Source organism: Protobothrops mucrosquamatus, unplaced genomic scaffold, assembly GCF_001527695.2.
Source record: "Protobothrops mucrosquamatus isolate PMUCROS unplaced genomic scaffold, P.Mucros_1.0 scaffold1842, whole genome shotgun sequence".
In the NCBI taxonomy this organism is placed as follows: Eukaryota; Metazoa; Chordata; class Lepidosauria; order Squamata; family Viperidae; genus Protobothrops; species Protobothrops mucrosquamatus.
This window is the reverse complement of record NW_015387973.1, coordinates 39264-59087: the sequence shown is the minus strand read 5'-3', so window position 1 is coordinate 59087 and position 19824 is coordinate 39264. Positions and strand designations below refer to the sequence as shown.

General features: G+C 39.8%; 1 protein-coding gene across 1 annotated transcript in view; it reads left to right on the top strand.

The window, feature by feature from the left end:
- The first annotated feature begins 10481 nt into the window (after nt 1-10481).
- Nucleotides 10482-19824, top strand: part of MTMR9 (myotubularin related protein 9) — a 30783-nt gene continuing 21440 nt past the window's right edge. The window contains exons 1-3 of the mRNA XM_015823351.1: nt 10482-10544; nt 11314-11673; nt 18334-18442. Coding sequence (XP_015678837.1) covers nt 11489-11673; nt 18334-18442 — 294 coding nt within the window. The 5' untranslated portion in view covers nt 10482-10544; nt 11314-11488. The remainder of the gene's footprint in view (nt 10545-11313; nt 11674-18333; nt 18443-19824) is intronic.

The following is a 19824-nucleotide window of genomic DNA, read 5'->3' as shown; positions in this document are numbered from 1 at the left end:
GAAGCTTCAATATTTAATTCAGATCAGTCACGAAGTAATAGAAGCTCTATTCTTCCACCATCTCTGAAAAAAATCAGACAAGAAAGCAGCGTCCTAATATTATTTGCATTTTTAGCTTGCATAAAATCAAAGTAGCCCTACTATTTAAATAGAATAGTGCAGGGAATACAGATAGTCCTCATTTAACAGGGATAACTGAGACCAAAAACTCATTGTTAAGCAACATGATCATAAGTAGAAAAACCATGCGATCATGCCATTTAGCGCTGGCAGATTTGGCTGTCCTGGTGTAGTCTTATTAAGCATGAATTATTAATAATATGTGTCATTAAGTGAGGACCTCCTGTGACAACCTCTGCCTTCTTGCTGGCATCCCAACTGACTTTGTGTGAAACCTGCAGGAAAAGGTTGCAAATCACAACCATGTGACTACACGGAAACTGCAACACCTGTAAGTGCAAGGTTCAGTTGTAACTACCTTATTTGGTCACAAAATGAGTGGTCATTAAACAAGGACCACCTGCATACTTCTCTAACTTTGCAGCAGGGGTGATAGAGTCCATAAATGAGCTCCCATGCTGTATGGCCTAAACAATAAGCTCTAATGCTGTGCATAAAATAAAGCTATTACAGTTTGCAAAGCATAGTCTCTTGGTTTACTACAGTGTGTAAGTCCAGTACAGGTAGTCCTCGATTTACAACCGGTCACATAGCAGTTACAACAGACTTTCCCAGAGCTACTTAAAATCCAATTTTGATGTCCCAACAGATTCCTGCCCCTGGTTACATGTTTGCAGCATGCAGAAGTTACATGACTGGGTTACGTGTTTTGCTAGAAACAAGCATTTATTCTAGTTTCTGGCAAAAAATGGCCATTGGGTACAATGGGTTCACTTAACAATTGCCATGTTCATTTCAAACCACAGCATTTGCTTAATGACCACCACAAAAAAGGTCATCAGATTGGACATGTGGTGACCTGCTTAACTACCAAGACCATAGTTCTGGGCTCAATTACAGTCGCAAATCAAAAACTACCTATATGTAATCCAATGATGTAAATATGATGGATAAACAAACAAACAAACGAATAAATAAGGTGGCTCTCCTACTGGTATATTGGCTTGAAGTTTGCTGACCTGTTGATGATCTCATCGGGACATGGCAGAAATAAGATGTTGCCTGGGCATATATTTGCTGCTATTTGGTACAAGTAGGGAAAAGTCCATAAAACTCAAATCCAACAGGGTCAATTCATCTCCTCACATCTTCATTCTTCTTTGTCAAAGGAAATCTTGATGCATTCATAGCTTTACTGCAAATGTTATTCCTTAGCTTTTGGGGGACCAGGAGATCTCCAACTGATGGCAGCTGTGAAGACTGCTTCCCATTCCTTGGGTTTGTGCCTCAATTCAGGTAAGAGAGAACAGATTTTAACTCAGGCAGAATACCTGTTCTGTAGGGTAAAAATTTCAAGTTCAGTATTTCACTTGTTTCTTCCCCTTCTACCTGATCGAGCAGAGAAACATGCGCCAGGTACCATGGGATAGGGAGTACTGGCTGGCAGGGCCTAGAAGATGAGCCTTTTCTACCATGGTGCCCACCTTTTGAAGTATCATCCCTTTTGAGATTAAATTAGTCGCATCTCAAGCTTGAAAACTGAGTCTGAGGTCCTGGGAATATAATGAAGTCCGTCTCCTGGCTATGTGGCTAATGATGCCAGGCTACTATGCCTTTTATTTATATTTATGTATTTTACTGAAAGCTGCCTAGAGTCACATATAGACCACCTAGAGTGAGCTGAGCAGCTATATACATAAAATACATACACAGATACCGGTACATACATCCATACGAACAGTGGTGGCATTCAAATATGTGAACAACCAGTTCTCTGTGTAGTTGCCGCTTCCGGAAGTCCATTCTGGGCCTAGGCAACAAAAAATTAGCTACCAGTTCTGTCAAAATGGTGCGAACTGGCTGAATCCCACCACTGCATACGAACATTTGTAGGATGTAGGTGAATCATTTTACAGGTGGATGAGATGATTCCTTGCTTTAATGGACAGAATGTAGCCCTCCTGTAGTAAAGGTGCCCAACCATGTCCATTTGCAGATCAGGCACTAAAACGCCTCATACTATGGGGAAACGAGGATTCATTCTGCTTGGCAGAACAGATGACTGCCTGATTTACAGGACAGAATGCATCCAGCCCTCCTAAGAGAAAAATTGTCCGCCCCCTGCAGATCAGGTACTGCAGCATTGCTCCAGCAAGAAATGGTGGAGGAGGGCATTTTGTTTGAGAGAGTATGAAGCCCCATCCTCATCCCAGACAGCTGTACTGCTTGCAGCACCAATCCTGTGAGACGAGACACAGCAAAGATGATGGGTTCTGTTTGATAAAAGATCGTACTGGACAAAATCTCACATATGATCATCCAGGGACATATACATAACTGCAGATGAGCCAGCTCAGGACCATGTCTTGATAGCGGGTTTAGATAACCATCAAAATGTGTTTCGTCCCTTAGGAAGCATAACAGAGGTGTTTTTCTCACCAGCTGGTGATACCATGAAATCCTTCAATTGGTTTCCTAAAATTAGTGGTCGGATTAAATACTCACATGTGCCACAAAAGATATCGATTTATGAGCTCAAGAGCTAAAACATTTCACACACCAGTTCAAAATTGAGTAGTGGTCAAAAATGAAGAGGGTCATGGTGCCATTAAACATAAATGTGATGAATAGAAGGCATTGTCAAGCAAGAGTACTTTTTTGGTTATTTCCTTTTGACTGGATATCTGGCAGGTTTTTATTAACTGGAATACCAATATTTAGCTTGGTTGTTTTTGAATATCAGCTCAAAACTCTCGAACTGAATGCTATGAAACTTGGCAGACTGTTTCTCTTCAAAAGGGGCAACTATATCTGAAAATAATAGCGGATTCTGCCCCCCCCCCCAAAAAAATGAATTTGCCAGCTTTCTTTAAAGAGGAAAAATAATGTTTTATCTTCAATTCGGCAGGTTCCCCATCACAGAAGACACTATAATTCCAGAAAACTTAGCTCAGTTTCAGATTATTGTATCTTTAATGGAAACCATTTAAAAGTGATTAAATAAATATATTCTGTCACACAGAAAAATGGCAATTTTGATTTGGTGTTTTCCGGTTATAATTAATAAGGAAGTATGGAAATTGGAATTTTGAACCATCTTTAAGATCTGAGCCTTGTCTAAAGTAATCCCACCACCCACCCACCCATCACCTAATCAGAATCCAAGCCTCCAACAATGTATTTTTTTCACATCCATATTTGGGTTTCTTGCCAATAAATTGTTTTGGTAGCCTTGCTTTTTAGCAGATCAAGAAAAAGCAGAAGTGTCTCCTCGTAGATCTAAAATTAAAAACTGAGTGCCTGGTGGAGAAAAGGGGGAAAGGAAAAGGAGGATGCCAGCTTGCCAGAGACCAAGAACAATAGTTAGCATCTCATCCACTGCACAAACGTCAGGAGAGTGAGGCTGGATGCAGGGAGAATCTTACCAGGGACTTCAGATCCAAGACTGGGGGAAAAATGGCTCCCGTTCCCAGGCAGGGAAGTCAAATGGTGGTTTCACTGCTATGCTATATCAAAACATTACCATGCATGAAGCCAGTGATGGAACCTGCTTGGACAGCCATCAAAACCAGCACAGCTCCTCCTTCTTACAGCTTTAGGCTGAGAAGCAGGCAAGTGAGGCAGCTGCACTCCTAGCCTTGTACTGAGGCTTACTGGCATGGTAACCATCTCTCAGCTTCATCCACCCAGGCAGGGAGCCCTTCTTTCTTCTTATCCTGAGAGAGTATCTATTCCAGTGGTTCTCAACCTTTTTAATGCCGCGACCCCAACCGGCCGTAAGTCGAGGACTAAACCGGCCGTAAGTCGAGGACTAAACTGGTCGTAAGTCGAGGACTACCCAACCGGTTGTAAGTCGAGGACTTTCCCTGCTTGGGAGCGCTGCGCATGCGTGGTTCCACCCCCTGCGCCGGCCGAGGCGTAGCTGGCAAGCGGCAGAGACGGAGCAGGCCGACCACCAGCTGGCCCAGCCCAAGGGAGGTAAGGCACCCGCCGGAAAAGGGGGAAAAAATGGCGGACAAAAAAAATGGTGGACAGCCTTGCTTGGCGACCCCCGTGAAATGGTCGATTGACCCCAAATGGGGTCCCGACCCACAGGTTGAGAACCACTGATCTATTCAATGAAACTGATATGGCTCAGCTGCTAACCTTATGGCCAGCTATCTCTGTCCTGCTGTGTATGCATATGTGAGAAGGAAGGAAGGATGGGCTACACAAAATATCCTGGAGTGGATCTGCAAGTTTCAAACCCCTTGGATGGACTGAAAAGTGAAAAGCCAAAGAAGCTATAATGAACCACATCCATGTTGGAGTGGATTGTTTGTGCAATACTTACCTCCCCCTCCTGAATCTCTTCCACTTAACATTTTTAAATAAATGCTACCCTTAGTAGAATGTAAGCAAATTTCCTCCAACCATATACTGTACAGTATATTGCAGTGTGCTGAATATGGGACAGAACTGTAGCCTCCTGTAATGTACTACTGACAATTGTTGATGGGATAGCCAGTGTCCACTTCCTCTGAGCTGAGCATCTCATTTATTAAGTTACCTGCACACTGAAAGAAGACTTGCCAGGCACCTTATAAAATTAAGAGGCATTATTATAATGTTAACCTGAAGAAAGTGTATCAGAGGTTGCTAAGAGCTGACGCCAATTTGATGGCATTAATCAATTGTACACCCAAAATATATGCCTTACTAGTGAACTATAAATCTTCTCTACCCTTGGTCTCTAAACTTCCTCACCCTAATGTATGAATTCTGCAACTGTTATACTGACATCTGCAGGACATGTGGCTAATACTTAATTAAATCAAATTCCTAAGCAATCTACCCAGGAAATGGCTCAGAGGAGAGCCTGGAAGAGAGATTGTGAAATCTGATGAACCTGAACTATTCATCTTTGCAAACTGTAACAGGCTCTATTCATATAATAATGACTCAGATTTTGGGGGCCAGATTCTGGTTTAGCACAGATAGGGAAGCCCTGGCTTTAAAATAATGATATCTATGTCTTCTAACATTTCCTGAAATGTATTTGCTCAGAGGAATTTATTTTTTTAAAGGTAAAATGCAACGGCCTGTGATAGTTTGATCTCCTTATGTACTTGCTTTATATTAAGCTTATTTTAAACTTTCCCATACAGAGAAAGTTTACATCTTTAAGCATTTTTGGATCAGCTACCTACAAAGTGTATCTGGATAAACAAATTAGTTCTGTGTAATTAATTTTATAACTACTATTTTCCCAAATGAAGAATGCAGAAATGTCGTTAGCTCATACACAAGCATATGCAGAACCTCAGTTTTAGTCCCAAATATATGATTTTTAATCAAAGGGGGCAACATTAGTCAGCATGGTAATTAAATAAGAACATGATCTTATGTATACATATTAAGAAGAAATGTGAACGTCAATCAGTGGGTCTTATTCCTAAATGTATTATAAATTGAAGACTTATATCAACTTAGAAGTAAATATATTGTATCCTGATCTATCACGTATTATCTAAATGTTTCAGATTATGTCTGCCTTGTCTGACAGCTAGCGGTAGTTTAATACATCTACAGCTTATCAGATTGGAAGACTAGTTTAAGGCCACTGCCTCAGTTAATCCACTTGTTTAAAATGCATTGTAACTTCATTTTATTTCAAGTGTTTCAAATGTTTAAAGTGTTGTCAACCATTTCAAACCTCTTGTATTTTTCACATGTAACTACGCAAATACAAATACATCATAGCAGATGGCAGCATCCAAGGCACCTTAGATGATCCCCCAAAAGCTAAACACAGTAAGACCTTGTTAGTACAGGGAACTGTCATTAGCAATTGCCTTGTTTAGTAATTACTAGCAGTTATAATGGTGATGAAAAAGTAACTTTACGACCATTCCTCGCATTTAGAATTTTCACAGATATGTAAATCAAAGAAAAGCTGAAATAAAATCATAAGAACAGTCACGGTTTCAAGTAATTGGACAGCCATTTGTCTGGACAGCCATTTGTCTGAAATGGTGTAGGGTTTACTGCCTGAGCAGGGGGTTGGACTAGATGACTCCAAGGTCCCTTTCAACTTTATTATTATTATTGATCATCGCACAGTCAGCCAGATGTTCAGACTGGATTTGGCATTTTTGTCTACCTATCAAGTCCTTACCAAGGACCTGGAATAGGCAGATGTGGATGTTTGATGGTATTATAGATATCATCGCAGGATGGAAGCTGTTCCTAGTAAGGCTGCCTTTTGCAATTGACTGATGGCAAATTTGTGTCCTTATTGTATTTCTTTGGGTTATCCCATATCAGTGTCCAGAACTGCACTGTTTCTTCCTTATCAGGTTTCTCCATTGATGGATTGGTAGAAATGTTTCTGATTGGATTGAAATTGGAGGTTCTGCCTATAATTTGCAATTCGAGCTTCGTATCTGCTGATCTTCCGGGCTATAGCTGTTATTTGCTGTTTTATTATTTCTAGTGCTTCCTTGATCTTCCTTGTTTCTAAGTGGCATTTCTTGATTGGGTATTCTTTGGTCTTCTTGTTCTTCAGCTTCTTTTCTTTCACTTGTCCTAGCTTGCTTGCAACTTGCTGATCTTATTTTCCAGTCTAACCTTCCATTTTTGTGGTGCACTATTTGTTTTTTTTCTTCTTTGTTGATTTTGCATCCCAGGTATTCAGTTATAACTGCAGCTGTGTTGTACATTTGTTGGTTTGTTTCTTGCAGTGGTGCTTATACTTGATATTGCAGCATTTGCATCTTTTAATGCTTGTGCTAGCTGTTTCTTTGACGCAAGCATCAATACAGCCAGCCTTATTTTGTTGTTTTTGTGCTGTTCTAGATCAGGGGTGTCAAACTGCCGGCCCACAGGCCGGATGCATCATGGCAAAACCGCACCCATCCCATTGCCAGCAATGGAAAAAAAGTCATGATAGGTCATGACACATCATGAGACGTTGCAAGTTTGACACCCCTGTTCTAGATGCTCAGTTATTCTTTGTTTCAGTTCTTTTATTTCTTTAGTTAGAGGGATTTGTTCTTCCTGAGGAAGAGCTGACTGGTTTCCAAATGAAAACAGCTGTATATCTCTGCTGGATTCCGCTACTGCCAACTCCCCCTAGTTTGCCTCTACATTCTGAGTTACTTCTGGCAAGGCTTTGATTTCTTTGCCCTGGGTAAACCTTTGCAGTTTGTCCAATTCTGTTGCTGTGAATACTTTATTTCATATTATAAATCGACGTTGATCTGCTAGTTTCTGTTCTGTTATTTCTGATTCTGGATGTTGTTCTTTCCAGAACTGTTGTTGTTGTAGATGTTGTTGTTAACAACCACTCAATGACCGAGTTGCCAGTCCCAACTGTGATTGCTAAATGAGTTTTTCCCCTCAAAAAACATGTTGACCACTAGATGGCAGCAAGAGTTAGCATAGGCCAAGTTGACATGCCATATAGTCAGCTAAAAGAGAGTTGGCTAGTTTGTTTGTTTCATACATTGTTGCCGTTTCAGGTATTTCTCATCCTATCTTTATTAGTTACACTAAATCCATTAATTCTAATTTGCCAGGGAAGAAAAGAAAGAATAGTAACTGGAGCTGTTATTTTCATTCATAATGGCCTAACCTTCAGTGAGAAAATGTTAGAAGCTTCCAGAAATCCCACTATACAAGACCAACCACTTTGGATTAGGACTTTTCAATTTTGGCTGCAAAAATCCAGATGACTGTTAGATGGCCATTTTGCCAAAACTTTACAAAGTGTTTATTGAAAGCATGCCTCTTTTATCAACTTGTTTCTGTCATACCTGGTGCCCTCTAACAGTGAATATTCGGTTTTCTTCTTTTCCCTTTTCTTATTTTATAATGCTTGAATTTTGGGGGGAGCTTTTTCCTCCTCCACCACTTTTATCCCCAGAAGCATTCTGTGGGATAAATTGATTTTTATTTTATTTTTTACAATAATCATTTATTTTGTGTTAATGCTGCTTTATTTTGCCTTCCTACATTTTTATATTGGGATGCTATTCTGTTACATTTTAATGTTGTTCTTGAGCCAAAGTTGGTGAAGAGTGGAACAAATGGTAATGTTGGACAGAAACTAATTTTAGAGTGCAGGCCATGTTCCCTCCTGACTTTAGAGTCAGGGAAGGGGCTACCATCCTAATCGGGGACATTTAACCTTTCTCTTCCTTTCCTGCGCTATGCGCTCCAGATGCTCTTGATCTTTATGTCATGCAAACTTCCTTCACAAATAATCTCACACACCTATGCTCTTACCTGAATATGTGTTTCTTACAATCATAGCAAAGCCTAAAAAACAGTGATTATCCAGAAATTCATTTAAAAAATTCATTAAAAATAAGATCTCCTATTCTTAATCTGATGGTCTTGCAGACACAACAAAACTAAGCTACTGTTGAAGGAAAAGTCTTCATCATGGTTCAGTCCAAGCCGGGAATAAACAACATGGTGACTGCTTTAGAAAGAAGGTTGCGGTTTATTGGAGAGGAGAGCCACACAGAAAGATGGCTCTGGAAGAAGAGAGAAGAGCACATGTAGGGAGTGGGTTTTTATACCCTCTGGGGCTCTTGAGGTTGTTTCCTGTTCCTGTTTGAGACTTTGTATTTCCTGTGTCATGTATTTTGACCTATGTCCCTTTGGCATCTGTGGGTTAATCCTATTATGTCCTGTCTTAGAATTTGGGTGGAGTATATAGATTTTAGGTGTCTTTGTTTTCATAATCTTCTAGCTGGGGACTTCCAACCTTCTTGGATTATTTACATCTGCATTTCTACAGAGCTGGTTTCTGCTTGGGGGAGGGAGACTTGGGGCTATTAAGAAAACTGGGCATGCTTTTCTGCCTCTTTAAGATCCTTTGAGGAAATATATTTTTCTGCCCTTTTAATATTTCCTTCTCTGGGGGGCTGACTTCCCACACTACAATGCAAGAGCCCGATTCCAAATGCATTGCCACCCAACTCCTTCCCTAACTTGATGCTCTTTTAGAGTCAGAGCCTGGTTGTCCCAAGAGGTTGGAGGCTGTGGTCCATCATTGCTGGGATGCTGCAGGTCCACTATACCCTATCCCAGTGGTGGCGAACCTATGGCATGGGTACCAGAGGCGGCACTCAGATCCCTCTCTGTGGGCACACATGCCATTGCCCCAGCCTCGCCTCCCCCTGCGACCCCCTCCTCTCCAGCAACCCCCCTGAAGGAGAGTCGCCCCTGGGCGTGGCCCACACCCGGAGCAGCGCAGCCAAGGACATGGCAGCCAGGCAGCGTAGACAAGACTCTGCCCTCACACCCCATCATGCACAGTTGATGCTGCAGGACGCAGGCAGAGGGCGTGACTGCCATAGCGCTGCTGGGCTGCCTGAGCAATCTGCAGCGGGCCCTGGAGGCGGTGAGTGGCCCTGTGGGCAGGTGGGGCGGGGATGAGGGGGCAGAGCGGGAGCAGGTCAGGGGGTAGAGCAGGGGTGGGGCCAGTTTTTGGGCACTCGGTCTCTAAAAGGCTCGCCATCACTGCCCTATCCCCATATATCTCCAATGAGACTAATTTCTTGACACAGGAGCTAACCTCACAATCTTTCAAGGCACGACTGGGGTTCTAGAACAAGTGTTCAGAGGCTTCTGTCTCTTCTCAATTTTACAGGACTTGGCAGTTTTTATCTGCCTTGCAAAAAAGATGCAAAAATCTCCCAGTCCTTTGTGCAATCTAATGGTCGTCTGGATTCGTGCAGTTGGGACCTGGAAGCCCTAATGTTTCATACCATATTTTCTATCACTGTTGGCTGTGGGAAGACGATCGTGATATTGAAATAGATAATTTCAAGCGGAAAAGAATATACGGTAGATTGTTGTTGTTGTTGTTGTAAAAAAATACATAGATGGGGATTGTGCAAGGGTAAGAAATAATACCAAAAATAACGTAGTATTGGAAACGCGTTTCCAGTCGGCAGTTTTCCGAAGAGGACGCTTCCGGTAAGGGCAAAAGCAAAAGAACCGGCTGGCAAGAGATTTTCACCTTCATCGCCGGGAGAAGTCGGATTGGCCAGGAGAGCTTGTCACGTGGGCGAGGCGTTTGGACTGGCCACGCTTTGCCCCGCCTCTCCGTTGTGGTAGACCCGGTGTGGTGCATGTGTGGTTGTTTTCCCCCTCCTCTTTCTCCATATCCGGGGTACAGATTGGGAGCGTTTCCTGTCGGCTGAATCTGCGGGAGCCTCGGTGGGGAGACCGGGAAGCGGGCGAAGAGGATGCTGCGCTAGGATGGGAGTGGGGTCGCGGAAGAAGGACTCCTCTCCTTTACTCACCCACTGCCTCTTTTAAAAAGAGCTGCCCGTTATCTCAACTGCAGCGGTTGCCTCTTCAGTCTCTGCCGCTTCCCCACCCTTCCTAACACGTTGCGATCGGATGCCTAGCTCTGGGTCCAAAAGGTGGGTATTAATTAAGCTTCTCACACACACCCCAGCCCCGCCTGTCCTTTGCAAGTTAAGGTCTTCTCCAGCCACCCCAAAATCCTCCCCCCCCCAGAAGTCTCGTCTTCCTCTTCCTGATTTGGTGATGGGGGGGAGGGGGAGGAATGCTAATTCACTGAGTAGTGCTGTAATGGCTTCTTGTGATTCTCTTTAAGAAAGGGAAGCTGGTGTCCTTTTCTCACCCCTTGTCTCACCTCGTTTTTCTCGAGAATAGGCGAATAGGAACTCGTTACTTCCTTTGCATTATCTCGTTAAAATATTCTAATGCATTACTTTCTACCCAGTAATCCTGAACTGGGATTCTTACCCTGCCCAGTTGCTTCTGGGTTTCTGGGCTTAAAAATTCTAGTCTAGCAAATTGCTGTGATTTTTCTTGAAATACGGAATGGTAAAGTCTCCAGATTTTTCTACTGTCCTTGAGATCCTTCTTGTTACCATACTGTTTTAATCTCCTTACCACTTATACCTGACTTTTTCCTACATGCTGAAAAAACTGCAATTGTGACATCCAGAATCATACTTCAGTGCCTCCTTGGATTATGACATATTTCCAGTCTTACCCCAACTTTTCTGCTCTGAGACTTTAGGTCATAGTTTGATCCTTTCCTAAAACTTTACCATATCTGCCCCTTCTTTGATGAGCATTCATGTTCTTTTAAATAATCTTCCCTTGTGAAAGCTAGAGATGATTTATGGTTGCTGTGTTTTGTTTTCTTCCTCCATCCAGTAAGAATTTGGAACTTGCTATGATGACCTCTGCCAGATGGTTAACTCTCAGCTAGTACTGTTATCTTGAGAGTTGTAACTGTTTGTGAAAGCTGTCGAAAAGTTGAGACTACACCTGGCCATTGAATTGGGATTGGCTTGCCTGGAAGGACAATTGTGCTGGATCTGGAGGCACTATGGAGTTTGCTGAGCTTATCAAGACACCTCGGGCTGACAATGTAGTTCTTCACCGCCCTTTCTATCCAGCAGTGGAGGGAACCCTGTGCTTAACGGGACACCACCTCATCTTCTCCTCGCGACGGCAGGATAATGTTGAGGAGCTTTGGCTTTTGCATTCCAACATTGATTCAATTGAAAAACGGTGAGGATATTTTAGTTCATGAAGGGGGGGGAGAAGAGCAGTGGTGTAGTCCAAAAAAACCCATCTCCCCATGGTAAAACTTTGCAGGTGCTGGATGCAGGAATGGCCTGGATTAAAGATAGTAAATAGAATTGAATCCTAGCTAGATAGGAGTGCCATCATTGTCCATTATTAAAATGAAGTGTCTATACTGTTTTTAGCTGATTTGCATAGCTGTTTTCCAAATAAGCTTAGTTACAGCTATGTAGTAGTATAGCACTCCAGTTATTAAGCAACCTGTATAATTCCCTTATCGGCTTCCAGGATGTTGAGCATAGGCCCTTACCCTATTGGGACCATATATGTGAAGATACATCTTCCCATACCATTCCCTCATGTGGGCTGTGAGGGGAAAGGTGGGTTTGTTTTTATCCATGCTTTTATTGCTTGTTGTGAGCCTCCTGGTACCATTATATGAGATGGGTGGCTATATATGTTCCATTAATATGAATTTTATTTATTAATGTATCATATCTTCACTTGAAGTCTTTCTTAAGTACTGTCAGTTGATGTGGAACATTTCATACCAAGGATGGGAAGAAATTTATTCTGTACTATATTGGTAGTCTGATTCTGAAATAGTCTCTTCCTGGAGGCTTAACTAGTACTGATACTACAGCCTTTTCAGGACCAGAGTTTTGCTCCCCATTGATTCAGGCATTTTTTATTGCTTTTCTTACCTTTACTGCTTTGAGTTCCTATCAGAATAGAAAGATGGAATATAAGTGGCATAAAATAAATTTATAGTAATTTATGATCTTGCTGCTTCTTAGTTTATTGCTATTTGAAGGCTAAATGCATTCTGTTGCATTATTTTTCCATTGGCTTGGACTTATATTTGAATGCTTTTTCAAAGTTGATGGGGAAGATATGAATGTTTAAAATGAATTATTACATAAAATTCACCTAAAATATACTTTCTATTCTTAAACATTTAAAATATCTACTCTTATGGGAATTTTAAATGAAGTTAAATTTGCATATTGCCGAAAGAAAAATCCTGAAACACTTTATTTTCAAATGATGGCTGATTTAGAAGGCATTTTCTTAAAAAGGTATTCCTCCTTATGGAAAAATAAGAGGGGATATTAGTGAAGCTTGTCAGCTGAAGCTTTAGTAAATACATGCACTAAGTAGAAGCTGCTTAACTGAAAAATCATTAGTAGAAGCTTTTCCTATACTTTGCCTTTTTGTGTCAGAAAAGGCTTCATCCTTTGATTTCAGACCATCCATTAAATAGCTGTTGAGGACTTAGTCTCCTGTTTGAATATCTGGATTGATCCTCTCTGAAAACATTAAACAAGGTAGCTTAATATTTCTTTTCCAGAGATATACTATCTCTGAATATCGAGTATTATTCAGCTGTCATCAATCAGTTTCCATAAATGATGTAAATCAGTGTTTTTTCAAAATTGGCAACTTTAAGATGTTCTGGGAATTCTGGGAGTTGAAGTCCACAGATCTTATAGTTGCCAGTTTTGAAAACACTGATCTACCTTAAATTAATCATCTTCCACGAATGCACCCAAATCTTTTATTAAGCCATCTCAGTTGCATTATGTTGCCATTTCCCTATTTATTGGGGGGGGGGGGTGTTGATGGTGGGATGACATGTATGGTGGACCTACACATCTGCAGAGGACAACATCAGGGAAATCTGTTTTAGATAATTATAAATAAATGTTTATTTTTTCTTGTTAGATTAAATGGTAAAATGCATCTTATTTTGGGAAAAGCATTGAAGTCTAGTTATTTAGACTTGAGAGCTTTACTTTTTCCAGCTCCAAGGAATCAAGGATAATGAGTTTTCAAAACTGCTTTTATTTTAAAGGGCTTTTAGAGAGATATAACCCACAGAACCTTTATTTTATTCTTGTGGCCAATTTTTCACACCATATAGACGGTTCTTGACTTACGACTGTAATTGAACTGGAAATTTCAGTTGTACATCCTGGTTGTTAGGCGGATCACCATGTGATCAGACCCAGTTTTATGACATTTTTGCAGCTATCATTAAGTGAATGTTAAGGTCATTAAGTGTATCTATTTTACCTAATGGCTGTTTTTTGCTGGAAATCAGAAGTAAACCCTGGAAATTAGCAAAAAAAAATCAACCATTGTGGTTACGTGACTGCGGGATGCTGCAAACAGCCATAAAGGCGAGCTGGTTGCCAAGCACCTGAAATGTGATCATGTGACTGCAGAGGAGTGCAGCTGTCATAATTTTGAAATCGGGTTGTAAGTAGCTTTTTGGGGGGGCTGTCCATCATAACTTCAGTTGCTAGGCAACCAGTTTTAAGTTGAGGTCTACTGTATTGCTGTCTTCAACATTAAAAGACAAGCAATTTGGAGCTATATTCAAGCTAAAAATGGGACAATTAACCTGCTTTGTCCTCTCTTGCTTTTTTTCTTGCTGCCCTGATATTTTATAATTTACTTGAACATGAATAACTCTTAGAATAACATCAGTAAAGCTTCTCCCTGTATAGTAGCGCCAGTGGGTTGTTACAATTCATGGATATGTTTTGTATTATTCAGACTCAATGAAAAGGTAATGTAATTAACCAGTCATTTTCATGAGGATAGGTTGTCCTGATGAAGAACAACCTTGAAATATTTGTGAATGAGTATTTCTTTAGAAATGAGAAAAATAACCCCCTGCATTTTTATTCCTATAAAAAGATCTCAATAAAACATATTTAAGCCTGAACAAACCATTGTTGCTCTATCATATTGTTGGGTGCCCACCTGGGGGTTTTATTGCTCTTTTAAAATATATTTATCTGATGCAGAATGGCCGACTGTGTTGGCACCAGCCTGATTTCAGGAGAACAGCAGTCCAATGACAGTGTGCCGCAACAGAGGAAGGCTGTCACCCACATCTCTACTTGACAAAAAGTGTTTCTTTCTGAGATCTCTTGTCACTGTAGGCATACAGCAGCCAAGTAAAGTTGTCACATTATACTATAACCTAGAAGAATTGGGAACGTGATTTGTACTCTAGTCTCATTCATATGCAGTTTATCTCCTGATTACTTTAGCCACAGTTTGTTGTGGCATCTAGATCAGAATAGCTGTTATTAGGGTTAACTCTAAAATTAATTATGACACACTTTTGAATGATAGTTTGGAAGACATTCTGATTAGCATTGCCCAGTTTGAACATTATAGTCAGTTATGGGGGAAATGAACTGACATCTGTGTGTCTCTGTGTTGGGTGACTATAGTGAGGGAAAAATTATTTGATCTCCTGCTGATTTTTGTACATTTGTCCACTGACAAAGAAATGATCAGTCTATAATTTTAATGGTAAGTTTATTTTAACAGTAAGAGACAGAATAACAACAAAAACATCCAGAAAAATGCATTTCAAAAAAGTTATAAATTGATTTGCATTTTAATGAGTGAAATAAGTATTTGATTCCCTATCAATCAGCAAGATTTCTGGCACCCAAGTGTCTTTTATACAGGTAACGAGCTGAGATTAGACGCACTCTCTTAAAGGGAGTGCTCCTCATCTCAGCTTGTTACCTATATAAAAGACACTGTCCACAGAAGCAATCAATCAATCAGATTCCAAACTCTTCACCATGGCCAAGACCAAAGAGCTGTCCAAGGATGTCAGGGACAAGACTGTTGATCCACACAAGGCTGGAATGGGCTACAAGACTATTGCCAAGTAGCTTGGTGAGAAGGTGACAACAGTTGGTGCGATTATTTGTACATGGAAGAAACACAAAATAACTGTCAATCTCCCTCAGTCTGGGCTCCATGCAAGATCTCATCTTGTGGAGTTTCAGTGATCATGAGAATGGTGAGGAATCAGCCCAGACCTACACCGGAGGATCTTATCAATGATCTCAAGGCAGCTGGGACCATAGTCACCAAGAAAACAATTGATAACACACTATGCTGTGAAGGACTGAAATCCTGCAGTGCCTGCAAGGTTCCCATGCTCAAGAAAGCACATGTACAGGCCCATCTGAAGTTTGCCAATGAACATCTGAATGATTCAGAGGAAAACTGGGTAAAAGTGTTGTGGTCAGATGAGACCAAAATCGAGCTCTTTGGCATCAACTCATCTCGCTGTGTTTGGAGGAGGAGGAATGCTGCCTATGACCCCAAGAACACTATCCCCACCGTCAAACATGGAGGTGGAAACATTATGCTTTGGGTGTGTTTTTCTACTAAGGGGACAGGACAACTTCACCACATCAAAGGGACGATGTACGGGGCCATGTACCGTCAAATCTTGGGTGAGAACCTCCTTCCCTCAGCCAGGGCATTGAAAATGGGTCGTGAATGGGTATTCCAGCATGGCAATGACCCCAAAACACACGGCCAAAGCAACAAAGGAATAGCTCAAGAAGAAGCACATTAAGGTTCTAGAGTGGTCTAGCCAGTCTCCAGACCTTAATCCCATAGAAAATCTGTGGAGGGAACTGAAGATTTGAGCTGCCAAACGTCAGCCTCGAACCTTAATGACTTGGAGAGGATCTGCAAAGAGGAGTGGGACAAAAATCCCTCCTGAGATGTGTGCAAACCTGGTGGCCAACTACAAGAAATGTCTGACCTCTGTGATTGCCAACAAAGGGTTTTGCCACCAAGTACTAAATCATATTTTACGAAGGGGTCAAATATTTATTTCACTCATTAAAATGCAAATCAATTTATAACTTTTTTGAAATGCATTTTTCTGGATTTTTTTGTTATTCTGTCTCTCACTGTTAAACCTACCATTAAAATTATAGACTGATCATTTCTTCGTCAGTGGGCAAACATACAAATCAGCAGGGATTAAATAATTTTTTCCCTCACGGTATCTGAACTAAGCTGGAGTACATTCCGTTTTTTAATAAAACTGGTTTACAGTATTCTCATACAGAGAAATGCAGGAGATTCATTTAAATTTTTCTTCTTGTTTTCTTTCCTCCTAGATTGTGAAGAAAAGCAGTGTCTATTTCCCCCATTCTACTGCTCTATCCAACAATTTTATTTCAGAAGGAAAAATGATAGTTTTTTTCTACTTTCTTCATCATTCATATTGGGTTTTTTAAAGTAGCTTAGCACCTTGGTTGTAATTAATTATTTCCTTGCAAAGATTAAAATGAAAAAGAGCTAAAAGAAACTTCAATCATAGCTGCTATAGTATAGTAAAAAAAATACCATTTTTCAACCCTCCTCTCCTTATTTGACCATGTCTAAGAAAGAAAAATATCGGCTTAGATGAATTCCTCCTGATCCTCCCAGGATTGGCCTTGGGATTCCAACAACATTACTGGAATTATTTACTAGCATAAAGAAATTGCTCATCTGGAAATTAGATTATATGAAGTCTTTTAATATGTCTCTCCCATGTCTCTGAGTTTGGAGCAACACTCCAGTGAGGTAGGCTTGAAGCAATTTGTGTAGTTTTGGATCTCACAATTTGCTTCATTGACATGTGGGAATCAAAATCTAAGTCTTCTGCAGATCCAGTGTGGCCTTTGTAGTTGCACTATTACAAGATTTTTGAACCAGGCTCAATAATGGCTATAAAAATAATGTTGCCTCTGAGTGGGTGCTAGATGCCCATTCAGTAAATAATAGCAAAAGGTTCACATGTCAAGGAGCAAGAGGGAAAAGCAATCCTGCCGGTACTACAGCTATATCCTCATAACTTGCCTTTGTTACATGGGCGAAGAAAGGCGATGCATTCCCTTTTGAGAAGCTGAGGGGGTGGTGTATTTCTGTAGCATTCTGAGAAAGTTTTGAAAATTTTGCATTTGAGAAAGAAAATAACTGTTGGTGTGTGACAGCACATAATATAATTCTCAGATTTATAGCTGAACATCTGCTGATGCTAATCCACTGGTCCTGGCTAATTTAGCATTATCTCACCATGAAAACCTATTCTGTCTGATCCTGCATGTTTGATTCTACATAATAGTTGGTGGTGGTTCCCTCAGGAAATGTTGTGATCCACTGTCCTTTACTGTTGATCAACTCTCAACAATCTCAGCTAACATGAAGTCCAGACCTTTTGTAGAATGATATGTTTTCAGAATAGCTGAGGAGAATTTCATTTATACTACAGTAAACATTTTAGTATTATGAAGAGCCAGAAAGAGTCCCAAACATTGTTAAAGCTTGAAGTTGTCTGCAGTATTTCATGTTTGTTAATCCTCACTTTATTTCATTAGTTCTAAATCCTTAGAAAGAAATCTTCAATGCAGTTTCTGAATTATTTTCTTTCCAGTTACAATCTATGAGACTCAAAGAGAGTGAAGTAGAAACATTGGAGTAGAAATATTTCTGGATGCATTTAAGCAAATATAGAATGGTTAACACCATTTCCTTCTCACCTGCCAGTCTTTCTTTAAAATTACATCCCATCCTTATGTTCTTTTTAATTTGATCGCTATAGGTTTGTAAATTTTAATTTGCTAAAATAACCTGCAGTTCTCCAGTTCATTGGTATATTCTTCTATTAAGGGTTTTCAACTAACAGTGCTAGAATGTTTTAATGGCTGAAATAGGATAGGCTTTAAAACTTTTGTTCATTGTGAAGGCCATGTAGGTGTCTACAGTTGAAAAATTATATTCTTCACTCTTCAATACTCATGTTTTATATCATTGCAGTTTTATCGGCTTCTTGGGCACCATCATTATCAAATGCAAAGACCTGCGAATTATCCAGCTTGACATTTCTGGCATGGAGGAATCTTTGAACATTGCTAGTTCTATTGAGGTAAAGTAATTTAGAGAAATTAGAAGAACTTGGCAAAACTCTGGTTCTGTTCTGCAGAGATTCATGTGAAAGATGGTGCTGGGATGGTATCTCCTTCTTAGATGCATTAGGACAAGGTTTCTCAACCCTGGCAACTTTAAGATATGTGGACTTCAATTAGCTGGCTGGTGAATTCTGGGAGTTGAAGTCCAGATATCTTAAAGTTGCCACAGTTGAGAAGCACTGCATTAGGATATTTTTAGAATGGGAAGCTTTTTGAAGGAGGCATCTGAACATTGATAACAAAACCCCTAAGTTATGTAGAGAGGAAATAAATCCTGGTGAAGAATCTCCTTGTTGTCTTATGTATGTAGGGTCACACATTTCATATCTGCATATGTAGTCAATCTTAAGGATTTTTGCTTAAATTAGACCTCAATCTAAGTTAGACCTCTATAGAAATTTAGAAAAGCTGCTCTGGGAAAAGCTACCAGAAGTCGTCAAATGATGTATATTCCATAAAGCAAGATAAGCTTGACTGATAAAACAAACTTGTAATTAAAAAAGTAACTCTGTTAGTATTTGTGATACCATTCATGTCTATTTATTGGCATTTCAGTGGGCTGTACAAGCTGCACCTGCCTTTTTACTGTACTTTGCTGTGTGTCTTTTCAGTATGCTTGTGCTTTATCAGACAGAGGTTCATAAACACTTTTTGTTGCAGAAACTATAGCAGTATTTGGTTAAATAGAGAAAAACAGCTCATGTTTTTCTTTTTTTCTTTTTTAATATTTTATTGGTTTTTTAACATAAACACCTTAATATTTGGTAAACAGCATGTTGTCTGGGCATACATTTACAAAGTAATCACTAATAGTCAGTTTTTAGTATTCCAAAGTCCAGATAGTAGCTTTACTTGATTTTCTCTTCTTCAAATAATATTCTCTTTGCCAACCTTAAATCAATACAATTCTTATTAATTTAATAGGTAACAATTTAAATATAAAGATTTTTCTAAAATTTACCAATAATAATCACATCAGTGTTATGCTTTTCTATCTAATCATCTTGGTTGCCTCATCATAAATCCTGTTTGCAGTTCTTATTTAAATTTGTTTCCCTTACAACGTGCATAACATTTTTACTGGTTAACATTTTCTCAAAGTTAATTACATTTAAGTATTTAAATCTATTTAAATTTATATTCATATCTTACAAAGTAAGTAAAAAAAGAGACAAAAGAAAAATAAAAAAGAGAAGAAAGAAAAAAAAGAATATGAAATATAATATACTACTTAAAATACATATCTCTCTTAAACTAATATAAGTTTATTCCCATTTTTTTTCTTCTGTTCTTTTTATCCATAATTAAACCTACGTTGAGTCTTTAGATGTTCCATTTA